The sequence below is a fragment of the Neovison vison genome, chromosome 11 (genome assembly GCF_020171115.1).
Source record: "Neovison vison isolate M4711 chromosome 11, ASM_NN_V1, whole genome shotgun sequence".
Classification (NCBI taxonomy): domain Eukaryota; kingdom Metazoa; phylum Chordata; class Mammalia; order Carnivora; family Mustelidae; genus Neogale; species Neogale vison.
The window spans coordinates 133,592,897-133,619,120 of record NC_058101.1 but is presented as its reverse complement, the minus strand read 5'-3'; the positions used below and the strand labels follow the sequence as shown (position 1 = coordinate 133,619,120).

At 38.9% G+C, this 26,224-nt stretch overlaps 1 protein-coding gene and 1 long non-coding RNA gene across 4 annotated transcripts in view; one reads left to right on the top strand and one right to left on the bottom strand.

The window, feature by feature from the left end:
* Positions 1-26,224, top strand: part of MARCHF1 (membrane associated ring-CH-type finger 1) — a 338,074-nt gene that overhangs the window by 221,374 nt on the left and 90,476 nt on the right. The window contains exons 3-4 of one of the 3 annotated variants that reach the window (XM_044224786.1): positions 14,760-14,839; positions 15,116-15,880. In XM_044224786.1, the coding sequence (XP_044080721.1) occupies positions 14,760-14,839; positions 15,116-15,880 (845 nt within the window). Of the gene's footprint in view, positions 1-14,759; positions 14,840-15,087; positions 15,881-26,224 lie in introns of those variants that run through there. The other 2 variants (XM_044224785.1, XR_006380939.1) reach the window with 2 other exon arrangements.
* LOC122889543 overlaps positions 3,997-26,224 on the bottom strand; it is a 60,592-nt gene continuing 38,364 nt past the window's right edge. Inside the window, exon 5 of the long non-coding RNA XR_006380940.1 lies at positions 3,997-4,352. This is a non-coding gene — a long non-coding RNA (uncharacterized LOC122889543). The remainder of the gene's footprint in view (positions 4,353-26,224) is intronic.

Sequence of the window (26,224 nt, the reverse complement as noted above, 5' to 3'; positions counted from 1 at the left end):
TCAGGAGATATATAGACAGGTTTGTTTGTTGGTTTGTTAGTTTGTTGGTTTGTTTTTATTAACCAACACTTTTTTGTCACAATTCCTTAAAGCCTCTCCAAACCAATAATCAGCCTTGTTGCATATTTAAGTCCTGCAACTGATTTCACATTATGTACTTGAATCTTGAAGTGTATCTATTTATTCTATTTACCATATGCCTAAACTGCTTCATATATCAAAGATTTTATTTACTTATTTGACAGACAGAGATCACAAGTAGGCAGAGAGGCAGGCTGAGAGAGAGAGGAAGGGAAGCAGGCTCCCTGCTGAGCAGAGAGCCCAATGCGGGGGTTCAATCCCAGGACCCTAGGATCATGACCTGAGCCGAAGGCAAAGGCTTTAACCCACTGAGCCACCCAGGCTTCCCTAAACTGCTTCATATTTCAGAAGTTTCAGTTTAGGACAGTAACTAAACAAAGTAGTTAAGTTAACAAATTTGATTTTCTAAAAAAACTGTAAAATCATAGCTAGAGATCATAAAGTTTTAGACACTAAAGACACCCAGACGTCTCTCCACAACATACGGAATATATGAATACAATTATCTCTTTGCTTTTATTTCTTCCTTCTCTCTTTTCTACTATTTTATTTCTTTTTTTTTCCCTTTTTCTTACCTCCTTTTCTGACCTTCTCTTGGCTTTTTTCTTTCCAGTTATTTCTTCATTCCCAACTTTTTTCTCCTTCTTTATCTTTAACTTTCTCTTCATTTCTTTTTTCTTTCCCTCTATTGGCCTTCCCTGCCTTTAACTGCATTCCCTTTTTTCATATTTTATAAAAGGCATTAATAACCCCATACCTTGAACATAGAAATAGTCTTTGTTTCTGTGGCTTCCAGTCTGTAATTTTTTTTTCCCACCACAATTTTTTTCCACAATATTGTCAAATTAAACCAAATTTAGATTATTTTAACTCAAACATGTAGAACAATAGACTATATCCCCCTTAAATCATTCAGTTCACTGAGTTTTGACATAAAACTCTGCCAAAATACAGAATACTGCTACCAGTTCCCCAAAGATTCTTTAGGTTTCTTCCTATGTAATTCTTCCATCAATACCCTCAGCAGTGGCTAATCTGCTTTATGTCCCTATAGATCAGTCTGCATTTTATAAGTGACATTGCACTATATAATGTACCTGGATTCTTTCACTTATCATAATTATTTTGAGATTCACTGATGTTGCATATATTAGTAGTTTGTTCCTTTTTAAAGTTAAGTAGTATCCTAAGGTATATACCACATTTTGTTTATCCATTCCCCTGTTGATGAAAATTTGGACTGTTTACAGTCTAGGCCTATTGTTGATAAAGCTGTGATAAACATTTGTATGCAAGTGTTGGTGTGGTGGAACATATGATTTCATTTCTCTTGAGTAAATACATAAAATGGCTAGGTCATATGGTAGGTGTATTTAGCTTTATGTGAAATTGCTGAGTGACTTTTCTTTTTACATTTCCTCCAGAAATGTACAAAACTTCCAGTTGTTTTGCAATCTTTGCCAGTTCTTAGGATTGTCAGTATTTTTAATTGTAACCATTCCAATGGGTATGTGGTGATATGACTTAATTTTTCATTTCATGGATGACTAATGATTTGGTATATCTTTTCAAAAATATGTTTGAAGTTATCCTTTTTAAAGTGGCTGCTCGAGTCATTAGCTTATTTTTTGTTGGGTGATTATTATTACAAAAGTTTAAGAATTCTTTATATGTACAACTATTTTACCCACTATGTACCTTCCATTTTCTCTTCCTTTCTAAAACAAAGTTTTGAATTTATATCAAGTATAGAGGTGCTTGGGTGTCTTAGTCACTAAGTGTCTGCCTTTGGCCGAGGTCATGATCCCAGGGTCTTGAGACTGAGCCCCGCATCAGGCTCCCTGCTCAGGGGGAAGCCTGCTTCTCCCTCTCCCACTCCCCCTGCTTGTATGCCCTCTCTTGCTGTCTCTCTCTCTCTGTGTCAAATGAATAAATAAAAATATTTTTAAAAACTTTTTATCAAGTCTAATTACCAACAACTTATTTTATGATCTGTCCTTTTTGTGTCTCGTGTAGAAAATCTTGTCTTAGTTTGAGGTCACAAAGTATTTCTCCTGTATTCTATTCTTGTGGTTGTACAGTTTTAGCTTTTTGTTTTGAATGAATCATTTTAAGTGATTTTTATTATCTTGTAGGGCAAGGATTAAGATTAACTTTTTTCCTGCAGATATTCATTTGTTCCAGCACCGTTTCTTTGAAAGGTGTTCCTTTCCTCATTGAATTACCTTGGCACCACTGTCATAAATCAATTGATCATATTTATGAGTCTATTTCTAGACTCTCTATTCTGTCCCATTGATGAATTTGAATGTATTTTATAGTTTGGGTGCTATTATAAATGGATTTTTTTATTTCAATTTAAAATGGACTAATCTTTTTTAAGGACCCTTGTCCCCATCCTAATCAGAACTTTCACTGATTACATATCAAATAATGTAGAACACTACTCAACCTAACACTGAAGTCCCATCCGTGTCTAAAATCTTCCTTTACAGATTTATCATTGGCATCCTAGGTTTCAAATAAAATTAATAACTCACTGCTCCAAAAGTATGCTTGCAGAAAAAGATCAAGGATAATGTGCAAGCATGCAGTCTATCTGTGGATTGGTAAGTGGCAAGGGAACCTGATGTAGAAGAAAGACTCAGAGATTAAACACATTCTGTGTGGGTTTGGAGTGTAAACCTAGAATTCGTGCTGGAAGCTGCAGAGAAAGTTACTTCAGTGTGATACTGTGATGACAGGGTTAGATGATATGGTTAGAGAAAAGCAAGGGATGTTCTCAGGAAATGGGGAATTCTGTTACTGGCCAAACACGGACTGGATGATCACCCACTGAGAAAGTTATAAATGGAAAAAGTGGTGTCAGATGGGGGTTAAACCAAATCTCCCCCATCCTTGTGATGACATAAATACATTCTCTACATTTATTACGTTTTTTAGTCATTAACTATTATTTTCACAATATAGATGCATCTTTGAGCTTTTGGCCCCTTTATGTTCCCTAGGTCCAGTTTAAAATTTCATTTTATTCTTAGTTCTTTACTGTGTTACTCACCAAACTACTGCTGAAATGAGTGAGGCTTTTTTTTTTTTAAGAAAAGAAGCTTCTGCAGTAGCATTTCTGAAGTTCTAGAATCATTCTTCATAAGGTATTATTAATGTATTACTAAATAAGAGAAGTTATTTGTAAATGATTATGCTTGATTATTCTTTGTCGCTTCCACAAATTATATACTGGGATCTCCTAGTGGAGTGGATCTAAACTGGGCAGAGCAGCAGGAGGCAACAGCTTTGGCATCTTTCAAAACAATAATTAATTTTTGAAATGCCAAGGCCAATTGGCAGTAGTTAACATTGCCCCCAGAGCATAATCGTGGCCTGGATGCCACAGAGGCAAGTTGTCTTATGTTGCCTATGAATGGATTCTCAGAAAACCTAATTTGAAATTACTGCCTTTAATTATACTGCTGATATAAATAACTTTGATAAAATTAGTGCAGCTGGCCTCTTGTTTGTTTTTCCCACTTAAATGCACTGTACAATGTAATCATCTGAAATAAACATCCATTACAAAGAATACTTCATTTCAAAGAACATATTATTCTGCTCATCCCGCCAATTGTTATTTTTCCTCCCCAGCCACATTTCAATCTTGCACCTATTAAAGGGATGAACAAATTACCAAGCTCTCATAATGTACCAACTTCTGAATTAAAACAATTCATTGCTGCTGAATAGGGCCATGCATTTAAAAGATTTTAATTCATATGTATCCTCAATTACCAAGTTTTCTTTTTGAGCAGACCCTGCCAGCTTAAAATTGTTGAAAGCCATGCTCTTCTCTGAGCAATATAGTTATATCACTTCCTAAGTAGAAATCCCTATCTTTGAAAGAAAACAGAAGACATCTTCTATTTGATAATGCTTTTTAATTCCAAAGTCCAAGGAAAGGGCCTCAAAAATTATATCAAACATTGGCCTCAGTTCATTTATTTTGTAGGAGAGCAGAATTGCCTCTTTTACAGAGGAGAATGGAGTCCTTTCTTCCTGGTTGACCGTGATAGGATTGTCATCTCTATCTCTACTGCAATCAGGACAGGATTTACCAAGGTCAATTCAACTTGGTCCAGCTATTACCAAGCTCCGTTCAGCTCAATTCAATTGTTGCCAAGCTCAATTCAACCCCACTACTCTTTATTAGCTACCTGCTATGTACAAGGCACTATGAAGATTTCCAAAATGAGTAAGACGTGTCCTCTTTTCTCAATCTGGAAAAGAAGCAAAAAAGATTACCTGTAGAACACTGTGACAGTTTGGAAATGGTTAGATGGGAACACAGATGATAAATACTTAGAGCATGGGTGAAACCGTAAGAGAAGTTAGAAGGGCTGTTGGAGTTCAAAGGAGAGTGGCTATTCATAAAGCTGAGAAAATGAGGCAGTCCTAGCAGAAAACTCCATGACTTTGCTTTTGCTATTTTCTCTATAGAGAATGGCATAGAAATAAAAATATAGGACTAAAAATAGAGGACTAAGGATATACTGTCAGGACACATAACTAATGATATACTGTATGATGGCTAACTTAACATTTAAAAAAAAAAAAGTAGGGGACAGGGACCCTGGGTGGCTCAGTTAGTTAAGCATCTGCCTTCAGCTCAGGTCATGATCCCAGGGTCCTGGGACCGAATGAGTCCCGCATCAGGCTCCCTGCTGCACAGAGCCTGTCTGCTGCTCCCCCTACTTGTGCTCTCTCTTGCAAAGTATGGGACATATTTGGTAATATGATAAATATGGATATGATAATGTTGAAAAACACATAAGCAAGGTTTGGTGGAATCCAAGAATTACGAGGAGTTAAGCCTAAGGTAAATACCAGAAAAGTAAATGGGGGTCAAAACACAAAGGCTCCCAAATCACAAACTGGCCTCTCTGTATTTAGGTAGTCAGGAACCATTGAAGCCTTGCCTGGAATTACACCGCAGGAAGCCCTGTAGATATACAGATAAAAACATAGAAAAATGAGAGGCAGCAAAAGCTGTGAGAATCTCTTCCACTATCTAGACAATTAACTGCAACAGGGTGAGGGAAGGGCCAGGACTGGAACTTGATCTTCTTGCAGATTGAGCATGAGACAGCTCAGGAGCATAGGAGACAGTCTAGCCCAGCACATGCAGGGACAGCCGTCAACCAGTTTATCTGCTGATAGAGCCAACCCTAAACCTCCGGTGTCTGAGTTTAAGTTCCCATGGGTGCAGGGCCTGCACAAGGACTAGTACCAGTAGCTTGTTTGGGAAGTGTCCACTAGACAACAGGAGTGAGGCAGAAGGAAAGTGACAGGGAAAAAAGGGAAAGCCGACTGAAGGGTATAGTAAAGAGGTCACAGCCCTGAAGTGGCAACAGGGCTTTATTCCATCAGGACCTCCTTGAGAAATGTAAAGAATGTGTCCAAGGATGGAACACCAGTCAGTATGGTGTTCCATCCAGCTTCTGCTACCTTTTGGCAAAGAGCTACCTAGGGGTAACAACTCTATCCTTTGGGCTGTCCCTGGACACATGCCTTCACAAAGTACGGTCATTGGTACTTGGCCAAACTGAACCTGCCTTTCTCTTTCCTGGAAGTTTCCAGAAGTTAACAAAGCTAGGTAACTGCATAGCCTCATAATTACCAGTGGCCCTTACCATCCAAATTCCAGAGCTCCTGCTTGCTTCCCTGTCACCTGTACCTCAGCCAACCCATTAACTGTGATGCTACAGCTCACTAGGCATTGTCACTACCCACTTAGTACCAGAAAAGGATCCCCTATGATGTTTGACCATGAGTGACCCAGCTCCTAACTTCTATCTTGTGGGTCTGCATTATGGTACTATTTCTACAACCTGCTGTATCTCAGTCTGGGTTCCCCTCCAAGCAGTACTGCTGACAAGACTTATAGTGCAGGTGGTGTATTTCAGAACTCATCCCAGGAATCATAAATGAGGAATGAGGAAACATGAGACAAGAGTGAGTAAAAAGTCAATTTAAGGGTGCATTTTGAAGTCAGTTCTGATTCTAATGGGATTCCTGAGAGATATCCGAAGTGTCTTTCAGAATTTTGTATCTGACAGAGAGTATGCATCATTTTTCCAGAAACTTCTGACCCCATTTTTTTTTTTAAGTTTGTCTCTAGAGGTATTATTTCCCTTGCATTCTGATTTATGCAGAGCCAAGTTGGCTTCCATGGTTTTAGGAGTTGATGGTAGAAACAAGGTTGCATTCAGTTGAGATGGGACATTCTCACCAGGAGGTCAGTTGGCACTCACAAAGGAATTGTTCACTAGGGCTGCAGTTTTCAGAAGTGGACTGAGATGTGACATGGGGTACCAAAGGCAACTGCCTGAATCTGCTTCTCTATCTATCTCCCAGGATGTATACCTTTTATGAGATAGAGTGAGTACCATGATGAGTTCTCAACTCCTTCACAGAATAGTGTCTGTTTACTCCCCCAAGAGATGTTCCTTCTTCTCAGAATCAACCTTATTGTCTCCTGCTCCCAGTGGTTCAGTCCTGACTGCTGCCAAGCTTATCTTGGAGCTGATCTATAGCAATAGGAATGGATGGCTTTTAAAAAGGAGGAAGTGACTTGAGCTGATAGTTCAGAACAAATCCCCTCCTATGCCCTCTTTGCTGACAATCAGTGTTCCATCTCTGTTTTTATCTGTCTATTCCAACGGGACATGTAGGCTTGCATAGCTTGGCCTCTGAAGAGGCCAGAGCTTGGGCTCTACTTGCTGGCCTAATAGGGCCTTTCAAGGCAAGCTAGATTCTGCACCATTAGCTTCTCCTTTAGACCTCTCTATCTCTATCTCCATCTTGCCTTTCCCGAAGCCTCATCCTGAACAGTGTGAATTGCCAAAGGTAGACTTGACTCTCCTCTTTTGAAAAGATTTTCAGTTTCTCCCCAAATCTGGTGTACCCAAAGGAGCATCAAGACAACTTGTCATGACGCTTTTCTTTTTGTCTGGCCTGCATCTTTCTTAGTGCACCATTTCTAATCCACAAGATTATAGATTCAACCTCAAGATTGCTTTCTTCTCCATCTAGATTTTATAATCAGCCAATGCTACAGATATTTGCTACACAGTTTCTTAGGGATCCCACATGGCCCCCAGGATGAAGTGTGGTAAATTTTGCACAATAAAGGGGAAAAAACATACGACTTTCTAAAAGTAATCTCATTCCCTGTCTCTTCCTATTGAGTTAGCTTGATGGCCGATATGGAAAATGTTTGATTTTTTTTTTCCAAAAAGATCTCAATTTCTCCTGGTTAAAACTGCATCACATCCAGTCTTTCATAGTTTCTTACCATTATTCCTTCAATTTTCAGAATGCACTAGGGCATGGACCTCTCTTTAGAGTTCTATACTGCAGGTTTTTACCAAACTTATTGCTAAGGCACCAAGACTTGGTGACTGGATCTTTGTTGCAGTCAAGAAGGGCTCTAACCTTTCAACCCATTTGAGTTTTCACTGTCATTGCCAGGCCTTTTGCCTGGTAGTCTTTTCTGTGGCCTTCTGTTACAAAGTCACATTGATTTGTACTCTTGTTGACCCCTAGCTTACTTCCACAGGCTAGTAATCGTAGTTATCTTTTACACACTTGCCAAAGCACAAGAAGACATCTGGATTTCTTCACGCTACCCCAGTATGGAAGAACAGAAAGCTAGCACAGGTGGCTCTGTCACCTCTACCCAGCCACAGTACGTCCCTTGTCCACTGAAAAGCTAATCTGAAAGACATTGCAGTCTTTCCAGGGAAAGGAAGAACAAACATCATTCTCTTGGTTTTCCCACAAACATCTCCTGGTGAATCTTATAAACACTATCTTTCCCCACCCTCTCTCCCCAAACCATGTTCAACCCAGGGTGGATAAATGAGGAGGGAAGATACTGGAATTTCATTATTTGTTCTTCTCTCCCTCTCCTGTTCTTCAGCAGCAGGTAGTAGTGAAGAGAGAGTAATTATTCTTCCTATCTCCCTACACGATATGTTGTAGTAAAACTGTGCTCAGAAGTCCAAGATCTCTTCTAGATGGATAAATAGGAGATTTGAGCATTTAGAAAACACTTTTCTCTCTCAAGAAAAATCAAGCTTTCAAGAATATTATCCCTGGAGTTTCAGGAACAAAAATATCTAATACAAAATCAGAATTGTATCCTCTTTGACCTAAGCCAGCGGTTCTTAACTTTGGCTGCACATTAAGTCACATTGAGTCACAGCTTTAAAAAATACTGATGGTCAGGTCTTGTACGTTGGGGCCCATTATTCAAAAGCTTCTGGAATCAGGCCCAATTGGAGGTATTTATGTTAAAACTTCTCCAGTGATTCTAATTTTTAGCCAGGATTGAGAATCACTGAACTTAGACTGTTATGTGTCTTCTCTGAATGAGAGAATACCATTAAGTCCACTGTGGGGAGAAAACTTGATTTTCTGGGAATGAATAAAAAGAAGAGCATCGGACTCTTATACATTGTCATTGGACTCTTGTACATTCCACAAAGCAGCTATCTGATCAGTGATTTCATGTTATCATCATAATTCTTTTATGTACATACCATGTTGAGTACATGTAACTGAAGAATGAAAGTGGAATTCAAAGAGACTAAATAAGCAAAGATTTTATCACTTAAGTAGTAGGGGAAAAAATATACCAATCCTGTTTTTTTAATATTAATAGTTATCATTTATTACATCATCATTAACATGATTAAAAATTTGGGACACCTGAGTGGCTCAGTCGTTGAGTGTCTGACTCTTGGTTTCAGCTCAGGTCATGATCTTGGATTCATGAAATCAAACCCTACACTGGGCTCCACGCTCAGCACAAAGTCTGCTTGAGATTCTCTCTGCCTCTCCCTCTACCCTTCCCTGCTACTCTCTTTCTCTATCTCTTAAATAAATAAATATTTTAAAAATTACTTTCCCTTTTATTAAAATTAAAATTTAAAGTATTATAAAAATATATAACCTAAAAAATAAAGGTTCTCTTAATCCAACCTCACAAAAATAATCACTGCTAATTGTTGGATGTACACTCCTGCAAATGTGTCCTATTCATAAGATAGCATTCATTGTGAAAGCATTATTCACCCAAATGAGATCATACTATATATAGTTTTGAACCTTAACTTTTCACATAAAAATATATCCTACACATGTGTGTGTGTAAGCTTGTGTGTGCATATATGTGGTGTATCTCATTTTTTAAAATGGCTTATGTATTTCGATAGTAAGAACTAGACATTTAGATCATTTCTAATTTACTGCTATGACAAACAAAACCATAGTGAACACTCTTGTTATGATGAACATATCTTCGGGCAGTTTTAATAAAAGTGTTTCAATAAATATTTCAATAAAATGATTCCTGTGAGAATTTCTGACTTGAAGACCATAAACGTTTTATATGTTAATAAAGTTTATCAAATTGCCCTCCAAATAAGTTCTGCCAGTTTACAGTTATTTCAACAATATATGGCAATTATTGGTGTCCCCAGTCTTGGCTACACTAGGTATTGATCAATCTTTTTCATGTGCTTATCCACTAAGTGAAAGTAAACCATTGTTAACTAAATTTGCATTTGTTTGTTTATTGAGATTGAGCATTTTTTATACATGGCCAAGAGCCATGTGCAGTTCCTCCCTGTGAACTATCTGTGTGTCTCACTTGTTTTTTTCTAAGATCAACCAATTTTTTTTTAATTTGTAAAAAATCTATGAGTACTATAGAAATTAGCTATTTGGTTATCATATATATTGTGAAATATGGCATTATTTATGTTGGGTCCATTATCAAAAGAGCGAGACTGACATGGAATGAAGGTTTAACAAAAATTTTATTCTTATGCCAAGCATCAGGAACCAGACTGACTGTTCAGGGACACCTCCGAAGAGGGCGACAACCCCTCGGTCTTACAGGCTAGTTTTATAGGGCACAACCTCAGACCTCTACGTATGTGGCTTTGGCTGATTGGATGTTTCCACCTGTCTGGTCTTGTTTTAGGTGTTGTGTTTTAGTAACAGTTACCTGGAACCAATAGCAACCATTGAGGCGTTTATTAAACAAAATGGCCTTGTTTCAGGTTTTAGCAACAGTTACCTGGAACTGACACCAGTAACTGCTGAGGCATTTACTGAACAACAAAATGTCTACCTAGGCAACATGGAATCACTATGGCTAAGCAGGCCCAGGCAGGCCCTAGGGGTTTAACAGGTTTTAACGTGGAATTGGCCCCAACAATTTATGGCTTTGTGTTTCATCTGGGGTAATGTTGGTGTGTGAGTATATGTGCTGTTTCTTTTATAAATTGGAAGTTTTTATTTTTTTAATTACCATGCTTAACTGTCTTTTCCTCTGTTAATTTTTTTATTTCATGGCATCTTAAGAAAGGGATTCCCTTCCATGATATTATAAACATACTCAGTTGTGTTTCCTTCTCTTATTTTTATTTTTATTTTACTACATTTAAGTCTTTACATTTTTCTGAATGACTAGTCATTTCTGCCCATGCTATTTATTTAATAACCTGGCCTTTTTCACTAATTTGAAATGTAACTTTGTTAAATAAGGAATAGAAAGCTAATAGATAGATAGATAGATAGATAGACAGACAGATAGTTTTCAACACACATATTCTCCTAATTTCTGATGATCCATACCATGTTTTGATATTTGGTGAAAGTACTCTAACCCCTCATCCCACTTTACTTTATTAAAATTTTCTCATTGAACATTAAAAACATTTCCCCATGTTACTTTTTTCAACTGATTTTTGAAATAATTTTTATCATACTTGTAATAAAACAACCAGTTGGGATTCTTTATCCTTTTTTTTAAGATGTTATTTATTTGACAAAGAGAGAGCATGCAAGCAGGGGGAGCATTAAGCAGATGGAGAGGAAGAAGCAGGCTCCCCACAGAACAGGGATCCTGATTTGGGGCTCAATCCCAGGACCCTGGGATCATTACCTGAGCCAAAAGCAGTCGCTTAACCTACTGAGTCACCCAGGTGCCCCTGGGATTATATTGTTTAAACTATACCTTTTCCCAATCTGAGCTGCATCCTGGAAATATTGAATATTAATTCTTTCCCCTAATTCTTTCCAAGTCCCATTCTTGGACTTTCCAGTTCTCAGCTGCCAATGCGAGTTTTCTAGTGCCCAAATATAGTCATTTCCATTTACTACTGAATATCTATCAATGACTTTCTATTCATTTGTGGATACAATCCAAAAATGTCAATGTGACATATAAGATCTCTGTCTACTCCTTCATACTGACTTTATATCACTTCTTATCTCAACACCCCCCCCCCAGTCATTATAAAACTGTGTTCACATTCACTCTTTCTTGCTCTGGCATCATCTCCTGTAGGACACTTACTTTAAATCTCTGCTCCATGCCATCTGAGGTGCCCTTCCTTCATCAGAACTCCCATGCCAGATTACCAGGACAGATGAGACTGTATTAAAATTGCCTGTTCATTTAAATCTCTTTTCCACTAACCACGAAGCTCCTTCAGGATGCTATCTTTTCGTTATTCCCAGAAATCACCATAATATCTATTACATAATGGACCTTTAATTCATGTTGCTAAACAAATATATCAAAAAGTGACATAAGCTAGGGTTAATTTTGCATCAATCAGGTGGTTAAATAGATCCCACTGTCTTACTAGGGTGCAGGTAGTTTTTCTAGGGAAGCACCACAGACTTGGATAAAGTAAGACAGAGAGAAAGGGGGAAATGCCTATAAAGGGGTGTGTTGGTGAGCTAGGGTCCATGGAGCCATAATCCAGCTTGGGACCTTCTGAGAAACTATAAGTCACTTTGAACCATCCTTTGAGAGAATGGAAAATCTAGACATGGACTATAGCCACTGACTTCAGTCCAAGAATTGTCCCCAGAGGTTTTAGTTTATGCCACACTTTAAGGTTGTGTCTGTGTGTAGCCAAGTGAGAACACATGGTACCAAAGACCCAGGGCATTGAACCCAAGAGGTGCAAGCACTCAGGTGGGAATCAGTCAGTGCCCAGGTGAACTCAGAGAAAGCCTGGGGGATGGCGTGGACATTAACAGCATCTGCCACAATAGCCAAAACTACAGCATCTGCCCCACCACCAAACTGAATACATATCAACTAATATTGGCTATGAGTTTTTTGAAGATTCTTGATGATTCTTGAAGAAATCATCATAAGGATGAGTTCTATTTCCTTCAAAATACTTAAGGTTTATAGACATAAATGCTATTTGATTCCTTCTCATGGTGGACCAAAAAACCCTCCAAAGGGAAGCTGCATGTTTTTTTAACATTCTGTGTTATTATTCATTGACTAATTACTTTCTAGTTGTGGAACATACATTTGCTCAGACCTGTGAGATGATGACAGTTTTTATTATGATTATGTCTGTTTCATCTTCCTTTCCTTGTACACCTTCATAGAATGGTCTTCAGCATGTCATTAAGTAGCCTTAGATAGCCATTATGATGCTCAACGTATTTTGGTTCACTTTTATATCATCAGTGATCTGAGGTCACTTTTAGGCTTCACTACTTTTTTTTTTTTTCTAAAGAGAACGTGTAGTAAATTTCACTTTATTCAGCGACTGCTGCGTGCAGAACTCACTACTAACATCAATGGTTGTGTGTGGGATAAGTGGTGTGCAATCTAATAAAACTTACTGTTTACTGCATAGAGTACATAAATACTTTTTTTTTTTACAAAAATTGTCTATATACCTGTTCAGTGGATGCAGAAATGAAGTTAATCTGGATTTAAAAAATTGAAAAACTGAGTTTTGATAGAAATATTGAAGGATATAATCAAACATGGACTGGTGTTCAAAGATGACATACAAATATTAAAAATGCAGTCTTCATGGATTGATAGGGAAGCCTCTGAAAATTACAAGTCAGAAATGTGCGATGTAAATCAATCTGTGGGAACATGCTGAGAACACCATACTTCCCCCTTGGCCCCCGTGTCCTCTGCCTAGAATATTTTTTAATCCTTCTATAATAACTCCTACTTGCCTTTTAGATTGGCTCAAGTCTCATCTCCTATAAGAGTTTCCTATGACTCTTTGACAAATTGCCATAAACTTGTTGAATTAAAACAGCACTTTATTATCTTATGGCTTTGGAGGTCAAAATCAAACATGGGTCTCACTGAACCAAAATCGAGGTGTCAGCCAGGCTGCGTTCCTTCTGAAGGGTCTAGAGGGGATCCCATTTTCTAGCCTTTTCCATCTTCTAGAAGCCTTGGTCCTTGGTGAGGGACCACCTTAGTTTCCTCCTGTGTAAAGCAGAAGTATATTCCCAGGTGGGTAAGAGAACAAATGAAAGGACGAGATTCCTCATCCCAAACCTCTGTTCCAGCACCTACTCATGAGAAGCAGCACTGACTTCCCAGCTTCCTTATCGCTGACATGGAAATAATCACAGCAATCAACACACTCGCTTCTCATGTGTATTAATGAGTGGACAAATGAAAATTCACCGACAGTGATTGGCACATCCTATTCATTCAAAACTGTTAGTTGTTACAGTTTCCCCCTGGTGAGATTATTGTAAGGATTTAGGAGATTGTTGACAAAGCCACAGCAAGATGCCTGGCAAGTAGCCAATTCTCCGCACATTCTAGCCTTTGATTTATCAGCATCATCTGTATTAAATATAACAGGTTAAAGAAGTCAAATTCAGTGAAGAAGATGCATTTCAAAGGCAGGAGTTTGGTGAAATGTGCTCAGCTTTGTGCTAACAATCTGAATTATTTCAAGCTCTGTTTTTCTCAGCCTCCATACAGTCACAGGGTTAAAAGATATGATAGGTCAATAATGTTGTGATGGATGGATTTTATTCGTTTCTGTGATGAAATAATAATAGTAATAACCATAGGCTTCTAAATATTACAAAATGTGGGGGGCCTGGGTGGCTCAGTGGGTTAAAGCCTCTGCTTTCAGCTCGGGTCATGATCCCAGGGTTCTGGGATCAAGCCCTGCATCAGGCTCTTTGCTCAATAGGGAGCCTGCTTCCCCCCACCCCCGGCCTGCCTCTCTGCTTACTTGTGATTTCTGTCTGTCAAATAAATAAAATCTTTAAAATATATATATATACATATATATATTCATATTACAAAATTTTTTCACATATATTATCTCATATATGTGAAAGGTCCTTGATGTGACTTCACTTTATTCCCAGGCAGTATCTAGCAGTCTAATGGCTATTTGACTATTTAGACTTCCCAGATTTTTATCATCCTTATCCCGTAATAGCCTTTATGTCCTTTTTATTATAGAATATTCAGATGTTACCCCTGTTTCCAAGGCAAATGGAAGCATTCCACTCAAATGTTTACAGTAAATAGAACAGAAACTTGTGGAATCATCTTCCTCTCTCATAAATGAAGCAACAGCAAAGTGGCAGAGCATCTCAGCTGTTCCAAGTTCCTCAAATAAGTTTTACTTTTGCAAAACGAACCCTCTGACTTCCTATACGTTGTGAGCTGCGTTGTGAGCAACATGACCGGCAGCCACGTTTGTTGTAATTTTTTAAATATGTGGAAAAAAAGCAAGATCTCGACCATGTATTACCTTAACCAAGATGCCAAATTATCTAACTTGTTTCTCCAGGCAAGCAGCCCAACAACAGGGACAGCTCCCAGGAGCCAGTCAAGATTGTCTGTCTGTCCATCCACTCAGGACATCTGCAGGTAAGTGCTCAGCAAATGATCCTATTTAATCTCGTTTAAACCAATGTTCTGTAGTCTTCTTTTATGTTTCAAAACTGTGTGGCCCTTGTTTCTGCCTTACATTGTCCATGGACAATTTATACTGGCTTAATTTTTCCCCTTTAGTGCCTTTTCTTCATTTGATCTTTATTTACCAACGTCTGGTCGTGCTGTCATTTTCATCATTCTCTCTCTCTGTTTTCCTGTGGCTCTCCTCTCCATTCCCATCTCCCATCCTTTGCCTGCTGCTTTGTCTAGATCTGCCATCTTGCATGACATGTCAGAAGATGCGTTTGAGCAATGCACCCCTGTCGTGGTGCTGAGCCCTGCTAGGAAGGAGTCTGGTAAGAAATCAGTAAAACAGAGGCCTAGGAGGAGGAGGAGGGCCTCTGAGAGATACGAGGCTGCAGAAGAACAAACAAAAGGAAGAAGAAATGATTTTCCCCTCCAAATCACAAGTGCCAGATGGAGCGAGCTTTATGCTACTTCTTCAGATTCATCTTCCACAGATGAGACTCACTGGATTCAGGCGAAAAGAAGAGCCCAAGTTAAATTCCGACTCTCACGAAGAAGAAGGAGAAATGGCAATAAGCCATGTGGAAACGCAGCTGGGCCTTCTGCTCCTCATGGAATGGATCTGGTAGATGTGGAAACCACAGGTAAAAAGCAAAAAGAGCTGAATGACTGTGAGGGTTGCTCTTTAAATCTCTGCAGAGGAAAAGGCACAAGGTACCAAGAATGCAGTCTTTCTCACCCACGGGGATCCTTTGAGATTAAGAGGTCCTCAAGAGAGCACAGGGAGATTAAAGGAAGATACCACCACAGGGATCTGTGGCTCTTGCCCCGTCTTGGGCAACATGAAACAATCCAGAAAAGATCTTCAGAAGCAGATTCCAGCACTGATATATTGGCAGTAGCAGAAGACGGCAAGTATGTGGACACTGCCGGATTCCGGGTGAATAACTCTAAGCAGAAGCCTTCTGCCACCTACCATGACCAGTCTGATAATTTAAAAATATGCAGGTCAGTCACTATAGAGAAAGACGTGATGCCAGCCACATGCATTTCTTCCCGCTGTGAGTTAGGGGTGTGTTTAACCTCGCCCCTCACAACCTAACATGTATTCATGCTGTTATTTGTCTGGTTGGATCTAAGGTGATAAAACAAGAAAAGGCGGGTGTGGGAATGAGAAGAAATAATAGGGAAGCATCCATGGGTTTGGAAGCTGTTCCAGAATAGAATTAGATTTCCCCTTTACCCTTCCCTTAATAGGACAGTGATTTATCTTGGTAAATGGACTGACAAATCAGTTGGATCTGGTACCCATTCTAGTTAAGATAAGACCAGTGGGGGGGCGCCTGGGTGGCTCAGTAGGTTAAGCTGCTGCCTTCAGCTCAGGTCATGATCTCAGGGTCATGGGATCGAGCCTCGCATTGGGCTCTTTGCTCGGCAGGTAGCCTGCTTCTCTCTCTCTCTCTCTCCCTCTCTCTCTGCCTGCCTCTCTGCCTACTTGTGATTTCTCTCTGTCGAAAAAATAAATAAATAAGATCTTAAAAAAAAAAAAAAGTTAAGACCAGTGGAAGAAATATGAGTGAGAGTGTATGAAACCTTAGATCCTTTAATGCAAATTCAGTAAACTGTTAGCATCCTGATAGAAAGATATTTAACGGTTGGGTTTTTTAAGGTCAGATTTTTTTTAATCAGAAAAATCTCTACAGTTGGTGCAAATTTGTTCTCCAATTGTCTGACTCAGCGGGGTAATTCAAGACTGAAAGGCCACAGAAACAGGTCATGGACGTATCAGTGGGGTGGCCGGAGCCTTCAGGGAAGGAGAACACATTAACTTTAGTGATAATCATGTACTAAAATGTTTCAACATGTAGATATTTCATAGCTCTGAGACTCCTTTCTTGCTCTTTTAACCATATACATATTCAAAATAACTTAAATGAATAAGAACTATAGGAATACCCATGCTAGTGTGCATAAGTCAGATGATTTTAAACAAAACATCTAGTTTTACACGTTCATGTTATCCCCTAGTCATTTAAGTTGGTTAAGTGAAGTTTTGTCACATCATGCTTGGTTGTTTGGGCTTGTTTTATGACAGTTAAAGTTACTTTATAACACATGTATGCGACCCCTGCCAATAACGTGACCCCAAGAATGCTGCCCATGTCTATTTAAGACTGGACAAGGAAATTTGAGGTCTGGATGTAAATAATAATAGTTTGTTTCTCAGAAAGTTTTATAAGATTTTCTTAAAATGCTCATTGATTTGTTCATTCAAGCACCTGTTATGCATCAGTTCTTGGCATTGGAAATATTATAGTGCCTGAGATTAGAGTTTACAGTCTAAGGGGGAACAGAGAAACAAAAGAAACTATTTCACGGTTGATACATAATTACGGTCGTGATGAGGAATATGAAAGCACATAAAAAGGAAGCCTCACCTAATCTGAGAGATCAGAGAACTCTCTTAAAGAGGTGACAAGCTGACTGAGGCTCAAAGAATGACAAGAATTGATCAAGGAAAGAAACGGGAGAACCATTGAGGCAGAAGGGGCTACTACACCAAACCAGGAGAAGGGAAGGAGTTTAGGAATCCAGGGAACTGAAAGTGAGCCACTGTGGCCTGGGTGTGATGGTTGCGGGGAGTGGGTGGTGGTTTGAGAGGGGAGAAGAGAAGAGAGCCATGTCCAACATGCTCAGACATCACAAAGAAGTGACACCATTGGATTTATATATTAATGTAAGTTTCTTGTAATCTTTGGAATATGATTTAAGTATGACTTGTCTAAAATATTGGGGTATGGGATAAAACAGTATTTCCAGTCTAAACCAAGAACTCCCCACATACAGCCATCTGTTGTCATTCCCCGAATCTATTTCCAGCATAATTTAATGAAAGAAGCTAGTTGTAGGCTTAATGGTAATTGGAGTAAAAAGTAATGCTTGCAATTAAAGTCATAGTGGCTGATCCTCCTAACTTAAAAGCACTGCTCTGGAGGAACATTTTCAAAGACAGGATATTTAACTTAGACTTCTATTAATGGAAGTGTGATCGATGGGCCCATACTTATTATTTCTTGCTGCAGGTTATCATCAAAATATACCCACTAAGCAAATACAGGGACTGCGTATTATACTGGACACTGAGAGCAAAAAGCAACAAAGGAGGTGATTATTCCCTTAAGTGGCCTGTTATCTAGTAGGAGAAATTGAACACACACCTGAAAAGACACAAATTCAAGATAGTACAGAGTGAATTAAAAAAAAAAAAAGGAATACTGAAGAAATTTGAAGACAGAAAAACTTCTGAGAGCTGGAACAATCTGGAAACCCTGTTAAAAGGTGGGATTGAGACAAAGAAAATTAGAATTAGATTGGCAGAGCTGCACGCCGGACATTGCAGGCATCCAGAGCAGGGCAAACACCATGAGCCCAGACAGAGATGAGGGAGTGACACTCTGCAGTGAAGAATTTTGGTGTGACCTTATATGACTAGGTTGGAGAGTTTACATAGATATCAACTAAAAAAAAAAAAAAATGAAAGACCTTGTAAAGAAAGCATACATATCTTCCCAAAGAGTTTGACTGTGTCCTTTACATGTTTGTTTTCCTACTGCCTCAGTGGGCCTTTGAGTACCGAAGAGGCCACCTCAGAAACTGAGAACAGATCAAGGGGATTGTGTTCTTCTTCGCCCACCTTCAGCCAGAGAAGTTGCATGATTATCTCTGTATTTAATGAGGTTCTACATAATATTTCTTTAAAAAAATATTTCACTACAAAAAATAATATAGACTAGCCTTTGTGCAATAAAACAGACCTAATGAAGAATAACATATACAGTCACAGTCACAGTGTGTCTGGGGGTGTATTGGGAAAGAGATCTAGATTTAGGAGAACAAGTTGCAACAAGGGAGAATGTATCCTGCTTTGTGGTAAGTAGGATTAGAATGATAAAGGGTAATGAAAGGGAGGAACACATGGCATGCTCTCATTCCACCCAGGGATGGGAAACAATCCTGGTGCTTGGAATTGGTGAGAGCATAAGACAAAGGAGTCAGGGTGACTCCAAACCTTGAAACTTGGGAGACAGGAAATGCTGCTGCTACTGACAAAGGCAGAAGAGGCCAGAGGGAGATGGTTTGGGAAGGACATGATGAGTTCCATTATAGACAGGCTGTTTGTGGTTGCAGTGACATTGCGGGGTCAGCTGTCCAGCACACTGAGACAGGTCCCTGAGAGGTAGGAGAGCAGTCACAGTCACAATTCTGTAGAATTGTTCAAGCATTCCTGAACTATACACAGTTTGCCACGAAACAACTGCATATTTGCAGTTGTTATTAACATGACATATTAGCACAGGGCAATAGTATGAGGATGCTAATAACGAAAATCTCCTGAAGGCCAGGGAGCACATATAAACGGGGGAATCATTCTCAGTCAGGTGATTGTGATGCCTGGGATGTGAGTGAAATCTCTGAATGAAATCATTTATAGGAAAAAGGCCTCCAGATGGACACAGTCTGAGCACCAGTGTCCCCTGTGCAAGGGAGAGAGGCGGCAATTGCCTAAGAACTTGCACTCCGGCTGCCTCAGACATGCACGGGCAGAACCAGCCTCGGCCAGAACCACAAAGCAGAAGAAGCTCCCAGACCCTTCCTCCTTTTCTGTTCCTGGCATTCGGTCCCTGCAAGGGCACGCTATGCTCTTCCCACCCTCATCAAAGCCTTATTCAGAGAAAGTTTCTCTATTAGCCAATTAGAGCTTACAGGGAATTTAAGTCATGCTGTTAACACCTATAGCGTGTGGTGGGAAAGGCTTTGCCTTTTTCATTTGAAAAAAAGGGGGTTTAAAATATGGATTAGCCCATGTTTGAGGCTTTTCAGTGGCTTCTTAATAGCCCTCAGTGGTAACTTCAAAATCTTTAATATGATTTACAAATCCATGCATGATCCGTCTATCAGATCTACCTCTCCAGCTTCAACACCCACCATTAATGAAGACCTGTTCATACTGGTCTGTCTTCAGTTCCCTGAAAGTGCCTAGGCCTATCCCTTTCAGGGCCTAGAATGCCTTCACATTACTCTCTCTGCCCTTCACCAGAATAACTCCTAGTCATGCTTTTTTGCTTGAAATGTAATTTCTTTAGGGATACCTTCATGACACTCAACACTCAAATCTCCTGGGAATCATTTCCATAGCATTATTTTAATTGCTAATATGTGGGCATTTTTGTGATGAACTGTTTCAGATTTATTCCAGTGTCCACCGTTCCTGGACCAGTGCCTGACAGTTAGAATATATTCAACATACACTTTTTGAATGAGTAGATTAGGGAAAATGAGTTTTTCCAAGGGAATTATTCTTACAATGTAAAATGATAGCACTAAGAAGTAGATTACTTCATCTGGTACGGAACCAGCATACAAAGCACACTGTACACCAGCCGTGCTCAGACTTTAGTGGACATTAGCAGAGACCACAAGACTTGTTAAAATGTAGATTGTTGGCGGTGCCTGGGTGGCTCAGTCAGTTGGGCATCTGCTTTCAGCTCAGGTCATGATCCCAGGGTTCTGGGATCAAGCCCCACATCGGGCTCCCTGCTCAGCAGGGAGTCTGCTTGTCCCTCTACCTCTGCTGTTCCCCCAGTTTGTGTGCTCTCTCTCTCTCTCTCACTCTCAAATAAATAAATAGATAAGTAAGTATGTAAATAAATAAATAAATAAAATCTCTTTTAAAAAAATACAGATTTTTAGACCCACCCCAGAGTTTCGGATTCCTTCTCTGGGGTTGAGTCCATGAATTTGCATTTCTAAAATGTTCCCAAATGATACAGGTGTTGCTGATCCAAGGGTCCACATTTTTAGAATCATTGCTCTATGCTACATTTCTCCTTGGCCTTAAGTGGGAAGAGAGAACAAGTAATTGCAAGGATGAGTTTGGGGGCGCCTCAGTGGCGCAGTCAGTTGAGCATCGATTCTTGATTTCGGCTCAGGTCATGATCTCAGAGTAGTGAGATGGTGCCCCACGTTGGGCTCTGCACTCTACGTGAAGTCTGCTTAAGACCCCCTCCCCCTCTCCTACTGCCCCCCCCCTCTCTAAAATAAACAAATGAGTAAATAAATAAGAAAAGATGAATTTGGGAAGTATAATTATAGTTCTTTGTCATATTCTATTGAAGGCTGACACAAAGCAAAGTTAGGTTACCTTCTTGTAGTTTACGCTGTTGTACCAGTAAGTGCTGGTCATCTTACTAAAACCATAGACTGACAAAGCCCCAACTTTAGCAGGAACTCAGATGTCATGGTTTGCCTATTGTGTCTCTTCAAACCCACTTCCTCATTGCAACTACCCCCATTTTTATCAGTGAGTTCACAAATACCTGGAATTTCTAGTTTTTGACTATTTTCCTCCTGCATTGGTTATACCCAGTCTCTAACCAAACCCCGTCATTTTCCCCTCCAGATATTGCTTTTGGTTTGTGCCCTCTTCCTCATTGCTAATGTCCCAGTTTGATCCTTCTTTATTTACACTTCTGTTCTTTCTCCACATCCACCCATCAGCCTACTACCTCTTTTGGTCAGGACTCTTCTACCAGGTTAAAATTGACTGAAACCAATTCAAATGAGCTTAAACAAGAAAGGGATGTATTAGCCACAGACATAGGAAATCCAGGTATACAGATGGCTTCAGAGGCTGCAGAGATTCAAACAATGTGGTTCTCTTTCTCTGTGTGTTCTCGTTTTCTTCAGCTGCAGGCAAACTTCCTCTGTACAGCAGAGGGAAGAGACAGTGTGGGCAGAAATAGCTTTAGGTTTACATTTTACCAGACATGACTTAACAGAAAAGAGAAATGTTCTCTTCAAGCAGTTACACATTCACTCCCAGGGATGGAATAGAATTAGCCTGCCCTAGGTCACATTCTTGGGCTGATCACGGTCACCAGGGGCCTTGGGCATTATGCCCAGACTATGCCCTTAGATGGGAAGGTTGGATTTAAAATGTGACTATTGGCAACCCCTCCAGGACCTTTTGAATTGGAGAAAAGACATTTCAGTAACAAAAATAATAGCATCAGTACCAGAAAAGGTGGGAGAAGAATTCTAAGCAGGAAAAAATAAACAAAAGAGCAACACTGAACTACCATCCAGGTGGCTCTCCCCCTTCCCAGTGTCTTTCTCTTCCACTCCAAATGCCCACATTTAGACAGACTTAAACACTCATCTCATTTTTATCCTTTCCATAAAGCTTGCCCAAATTATCGTGGTCCAAAGTGATCTTTCCTTTCTTCAGATTCCCATAACCTCTTGTAGTTGATTTACTTAGAATTCACCTATTTTCTAACGTCTTCATGTGTGTTAGTTCTGTTTCCTACAGACTAAGCTCCTTGAAGTAGGAATTGTGTCTTTTCCTCTTTTGGGCTCTCTACAGTACTCGGAATAATTCTAGCATGTAGCAATTGCCCCAAAAGAATTCTTGAAATGGCTTCAAAATTAGAGGATGCCAAAAGAGGAGATACAAAAGCCATGGGAACAATGCAAACTGAGTGGTACATGGCAAAACAAATAAAGTATATTTAATTCCATCAATGGCTTATTTAAAAAAGGAAGACCCCAAAAATAATTCCTGATAATGATCTAGTCTAGCTTGGGTTGGATGGTGAGTTTGAAGTTACACTTTATATTGTTTTGCTAAAGCCTTCATTATGCATATTCTCATTTTAAGTTTTTTGAGGAAAATGAGAAAATGGTAAAAATCATCTATTTTTTTATTTGTTTAATTCTTACAAGTTGCAATAACTTTATACCAGGTGTGGGAAAATGGAAAGAGAATATTTTAAAACTTAAAATTTTCCTAATAGAAAACTATTTTCTGAGTAGTTTTGATGTTTTTGACAAATGGTGCAATTGTAAGATTGATTTAGATCACAGTGAACAACTATTTTGGGGGAATTTTAATCTGTATCAAGTGTTCTAGGGGTTGGAAATACAATGGAAAATATGGTAATGGTCCCATCCCTCATTAACTTATAATTGTATATAATGGTATATATATTTGGTAAAACAAATAATTAAAGAGGCAAATGTAAACAATGAACAAATTTAAAAAAAAAACATGAATGAAGCTAAAGGAACATATTGCATCTAATAGAACAAAACAAGTTTCCCTGGGAAACTAATAATCAGGAAGAAATCCAAAGGAGAATAAGTTAAGCAGAGAGAAGGGGTAATCTGTTCCAGGAAAAAGATATGGCATATATTAAACCACAGAGATGAGTGAGATCAGGCATAAAATGATGTCACTCTGGCCTTGTATCAAGTTGGAGGAGGGGAATGGTAGTTAACCATGGAATTCTTTATCAACAATAGGTAGGAGTTTGGACAGTATTTTAATGACAAGGGTAAATTTTTATAGACTTTTAAGGAAAAAGAATGACGCTGTTAGCTTAGTGTTCTGGAAGACCACTCAAGCTGCTTTTGAAAAACAGACTGGAGAGGGAAAGACTGAAGGGAAAGGAAACCAGTTAGAGAGACACTGCTGTGGGGCACCTGAGTGGCTCAGGCAGTCAGGCATCTGCCTTTGGCTCAGATCATGATGCTGGAGTCCCCACATTGAGCCCCATATCAGGCTCCCTGCTCACTGGGGAGTCTGCTTCTACTTTTGCCCCTCACCCCACTCTCTCGTGTTCTCTGTCTCTCAAATAAATAAAATCTTTAAAAAGAGAGAGAGAGAGACAGCTGTGTCCCAGCAAAGAGCTGATGGTGGCTGGAGAGTAAAAAGAGTCGATGGAGGGGCACCTGGGCAGCTTGCTCTGTTAAGCTTCTGACTCTTGGTTTCAGCTTGGGTCATGATTTCATGGGTCATGGGATCAAGTCCTGAGCACTGACCCCCCAACAGCGGGGAGTCTGCTTGGAGATTCCCTCCCACTGCCCCTCCCCTGGCTTGTGGACATACACAAACTCTTTTGCTTTCTCAAATAAATACATAAATCTTTTAAAAAATAGTTTTAAAAAAGTAGATGTATTTTTAAAGTATTATGAAAGTAAATCAAACAAATCAAACAGGATTCAATGATAACTTACATAGATATCTGATCTCAAGTTTCCGATTTAGGAAATGGTAGATTATAGGATCCTTTACTATTGAGAGAACACACTGCTTGAAAGACAGATTTAAAAGGAGATGAGTTCAGTTTTATAAATAACAGTTTGAGGCACAAGACAATTATCCACAGAGAGACATCCAGAAGAGTTCAGAAGAGGCTTTTGCAAGTTTACATGAAGATTAGGAAGTCTTGAGCAAATAGGTGGTGAGTGTCAAAATCTCCAATGGAAAATCTATGAACTGAGCAGATGAGGGTATGAAGAACCCTGGGAAATAGCAATATTTAATGGTCCTGAAAGAAGAAAAAAAGCCAGCAGAGAGAAGGAAGACAATGCCCAAAGAGACAAATGAAAACCCAGGACTATATAAAGGGGAAAGAGAATGTCACAAATAGAGGAAGAGATGAATTCAGATGTTTTTAATTTGGAGAATCTTTGAGCTCAGAGAGAGAGAGTAGTTGACGATGAAGAAAACTGATCAGAATGTTTGTTTCTTAAGGTCCCACAGGGAATAGGAAAGGATGGGACCCAAAGACCAAAGTAAAAGGATTGCCATGGCAAGGAAAATAAGTATGATTTTCTTTGCAATAGAAGTAAAAGAGGAAATCACAGATGCAGGGACAAATGTAGATCTACAGACTATATAAGCAGATATGATATATACAGATACAGATATTTTATGTACAGATACAGCTACTATTTCTTTTTGATGACCTTATAGAGCAAGGGGGTTGGTTGCAGGGTCATACAACAGTGCAATCTGAATTTCAGATAACAGCAAATAATTTTCTAATGGGACATACACATACTAAAAAAGTACTCATTACTTATCTGAAATTCAAATTTAACTGGGTTATATTTTTGCTTAGTGTGGCAGTGATAAGCATAGCAAGATAGAAAAGCATTGTTGGAAGTCCTGTTGAGGCCCATAACTATGAGTTCATATGGCCACAGATGGCAGGAAATCTACCTTTCCTCTACAGTACATCATTCAGATGCAACCAAAGAAGAAAATTGCACTTGGACCTACGGGAGTGATGTCATGAAACATCTAGATTTCACATTTAGCACAACTTGATCTGTGTTTCCCCATGTATCTCCAGATAAATTTGAAATTTAAAAACTGAGATAAATATACTTTACAAATATGATTTTTAAAGTAAAATAACATTTCAGTTAGTAGTTGTGCTCTCCCTATTTATTTAAAGAAAAAACCTACTTTTTTATCTTAACTTTTCAGATAATTGTTATAGCATTGGGAAAAGTGGGTTCATAGATTCATGGATCATCTAGGTCGCTCTCCAGTCTGATCTTTGAAGACCCTTGGAATATCAGCACACATTATCATCTCTCTCTTCCTTGAACATACTATTTCTTGGGACAACCCCTTTCCTTTTAGAATCTCTTAATTGTGAAAACATTCTTTCTAATATTGAATCAGCCTGAGTCCTTGTATTTTCTCCTTCTTAGTCCTAGATTTATAGTCACTCAGTAACAGATTTTTTAAATTTTGTAAATGTATCCTATTCTTTCTGTTACTTTTTCTGTACAAAGATGAGACTGGCATTCTATTGTCAAAGTCCATTCTATGAGTAAAAGATCAGCTGTTGACAGTTTTCAGTATTCAGGTCAGAAAGGTCTCCTAAGTGACCTAATGAGAATCATTTATTTCCAGGAGGTAACAGACTCTTAAGAAAGTTCATAAATTTATTACTTTCCATAGGCTTTGTCTTTATTTTTCTGAGTCTTATAGGAGTTAATAATAATCTTCCTCCTGTTCATTTTAATAACAGCTGAATTGGTAGGAAATGCAGATGTGAACACCATTAGTAACCTGTCACGGGTCAGTTCATTGGAATTACTCAACATAGAGTCTCAAGGTCTCACTTTCAACTCTTGATTTCTCTCTACTGGGAGGGGTCCAACTTGGGAAAGGTAAAATTGCTCTCTCCTTATATATGTGATCAAAATTGAGAAAAATGACTGTGTATTGCAAATGTATGCATTACTAGTAAGATAACATTGTAAAACTAATTTCTTTCTTTGAATGAATAATTATGTTTATTGCAATCCTCAGCAAAAATTCAGATATACACTATGCTACTTTATTCTAAGGAGCAAAGGGCTCTCCAACAAAGAAAAACTTAATTAGCACCACATTCTAATGCTATGAGTGCACCATGTTATTTCACATAGTCTTTCAGCATTTATCCAAGTAGTTAATATTTTGAATGAACAAAATCGATGAATTAA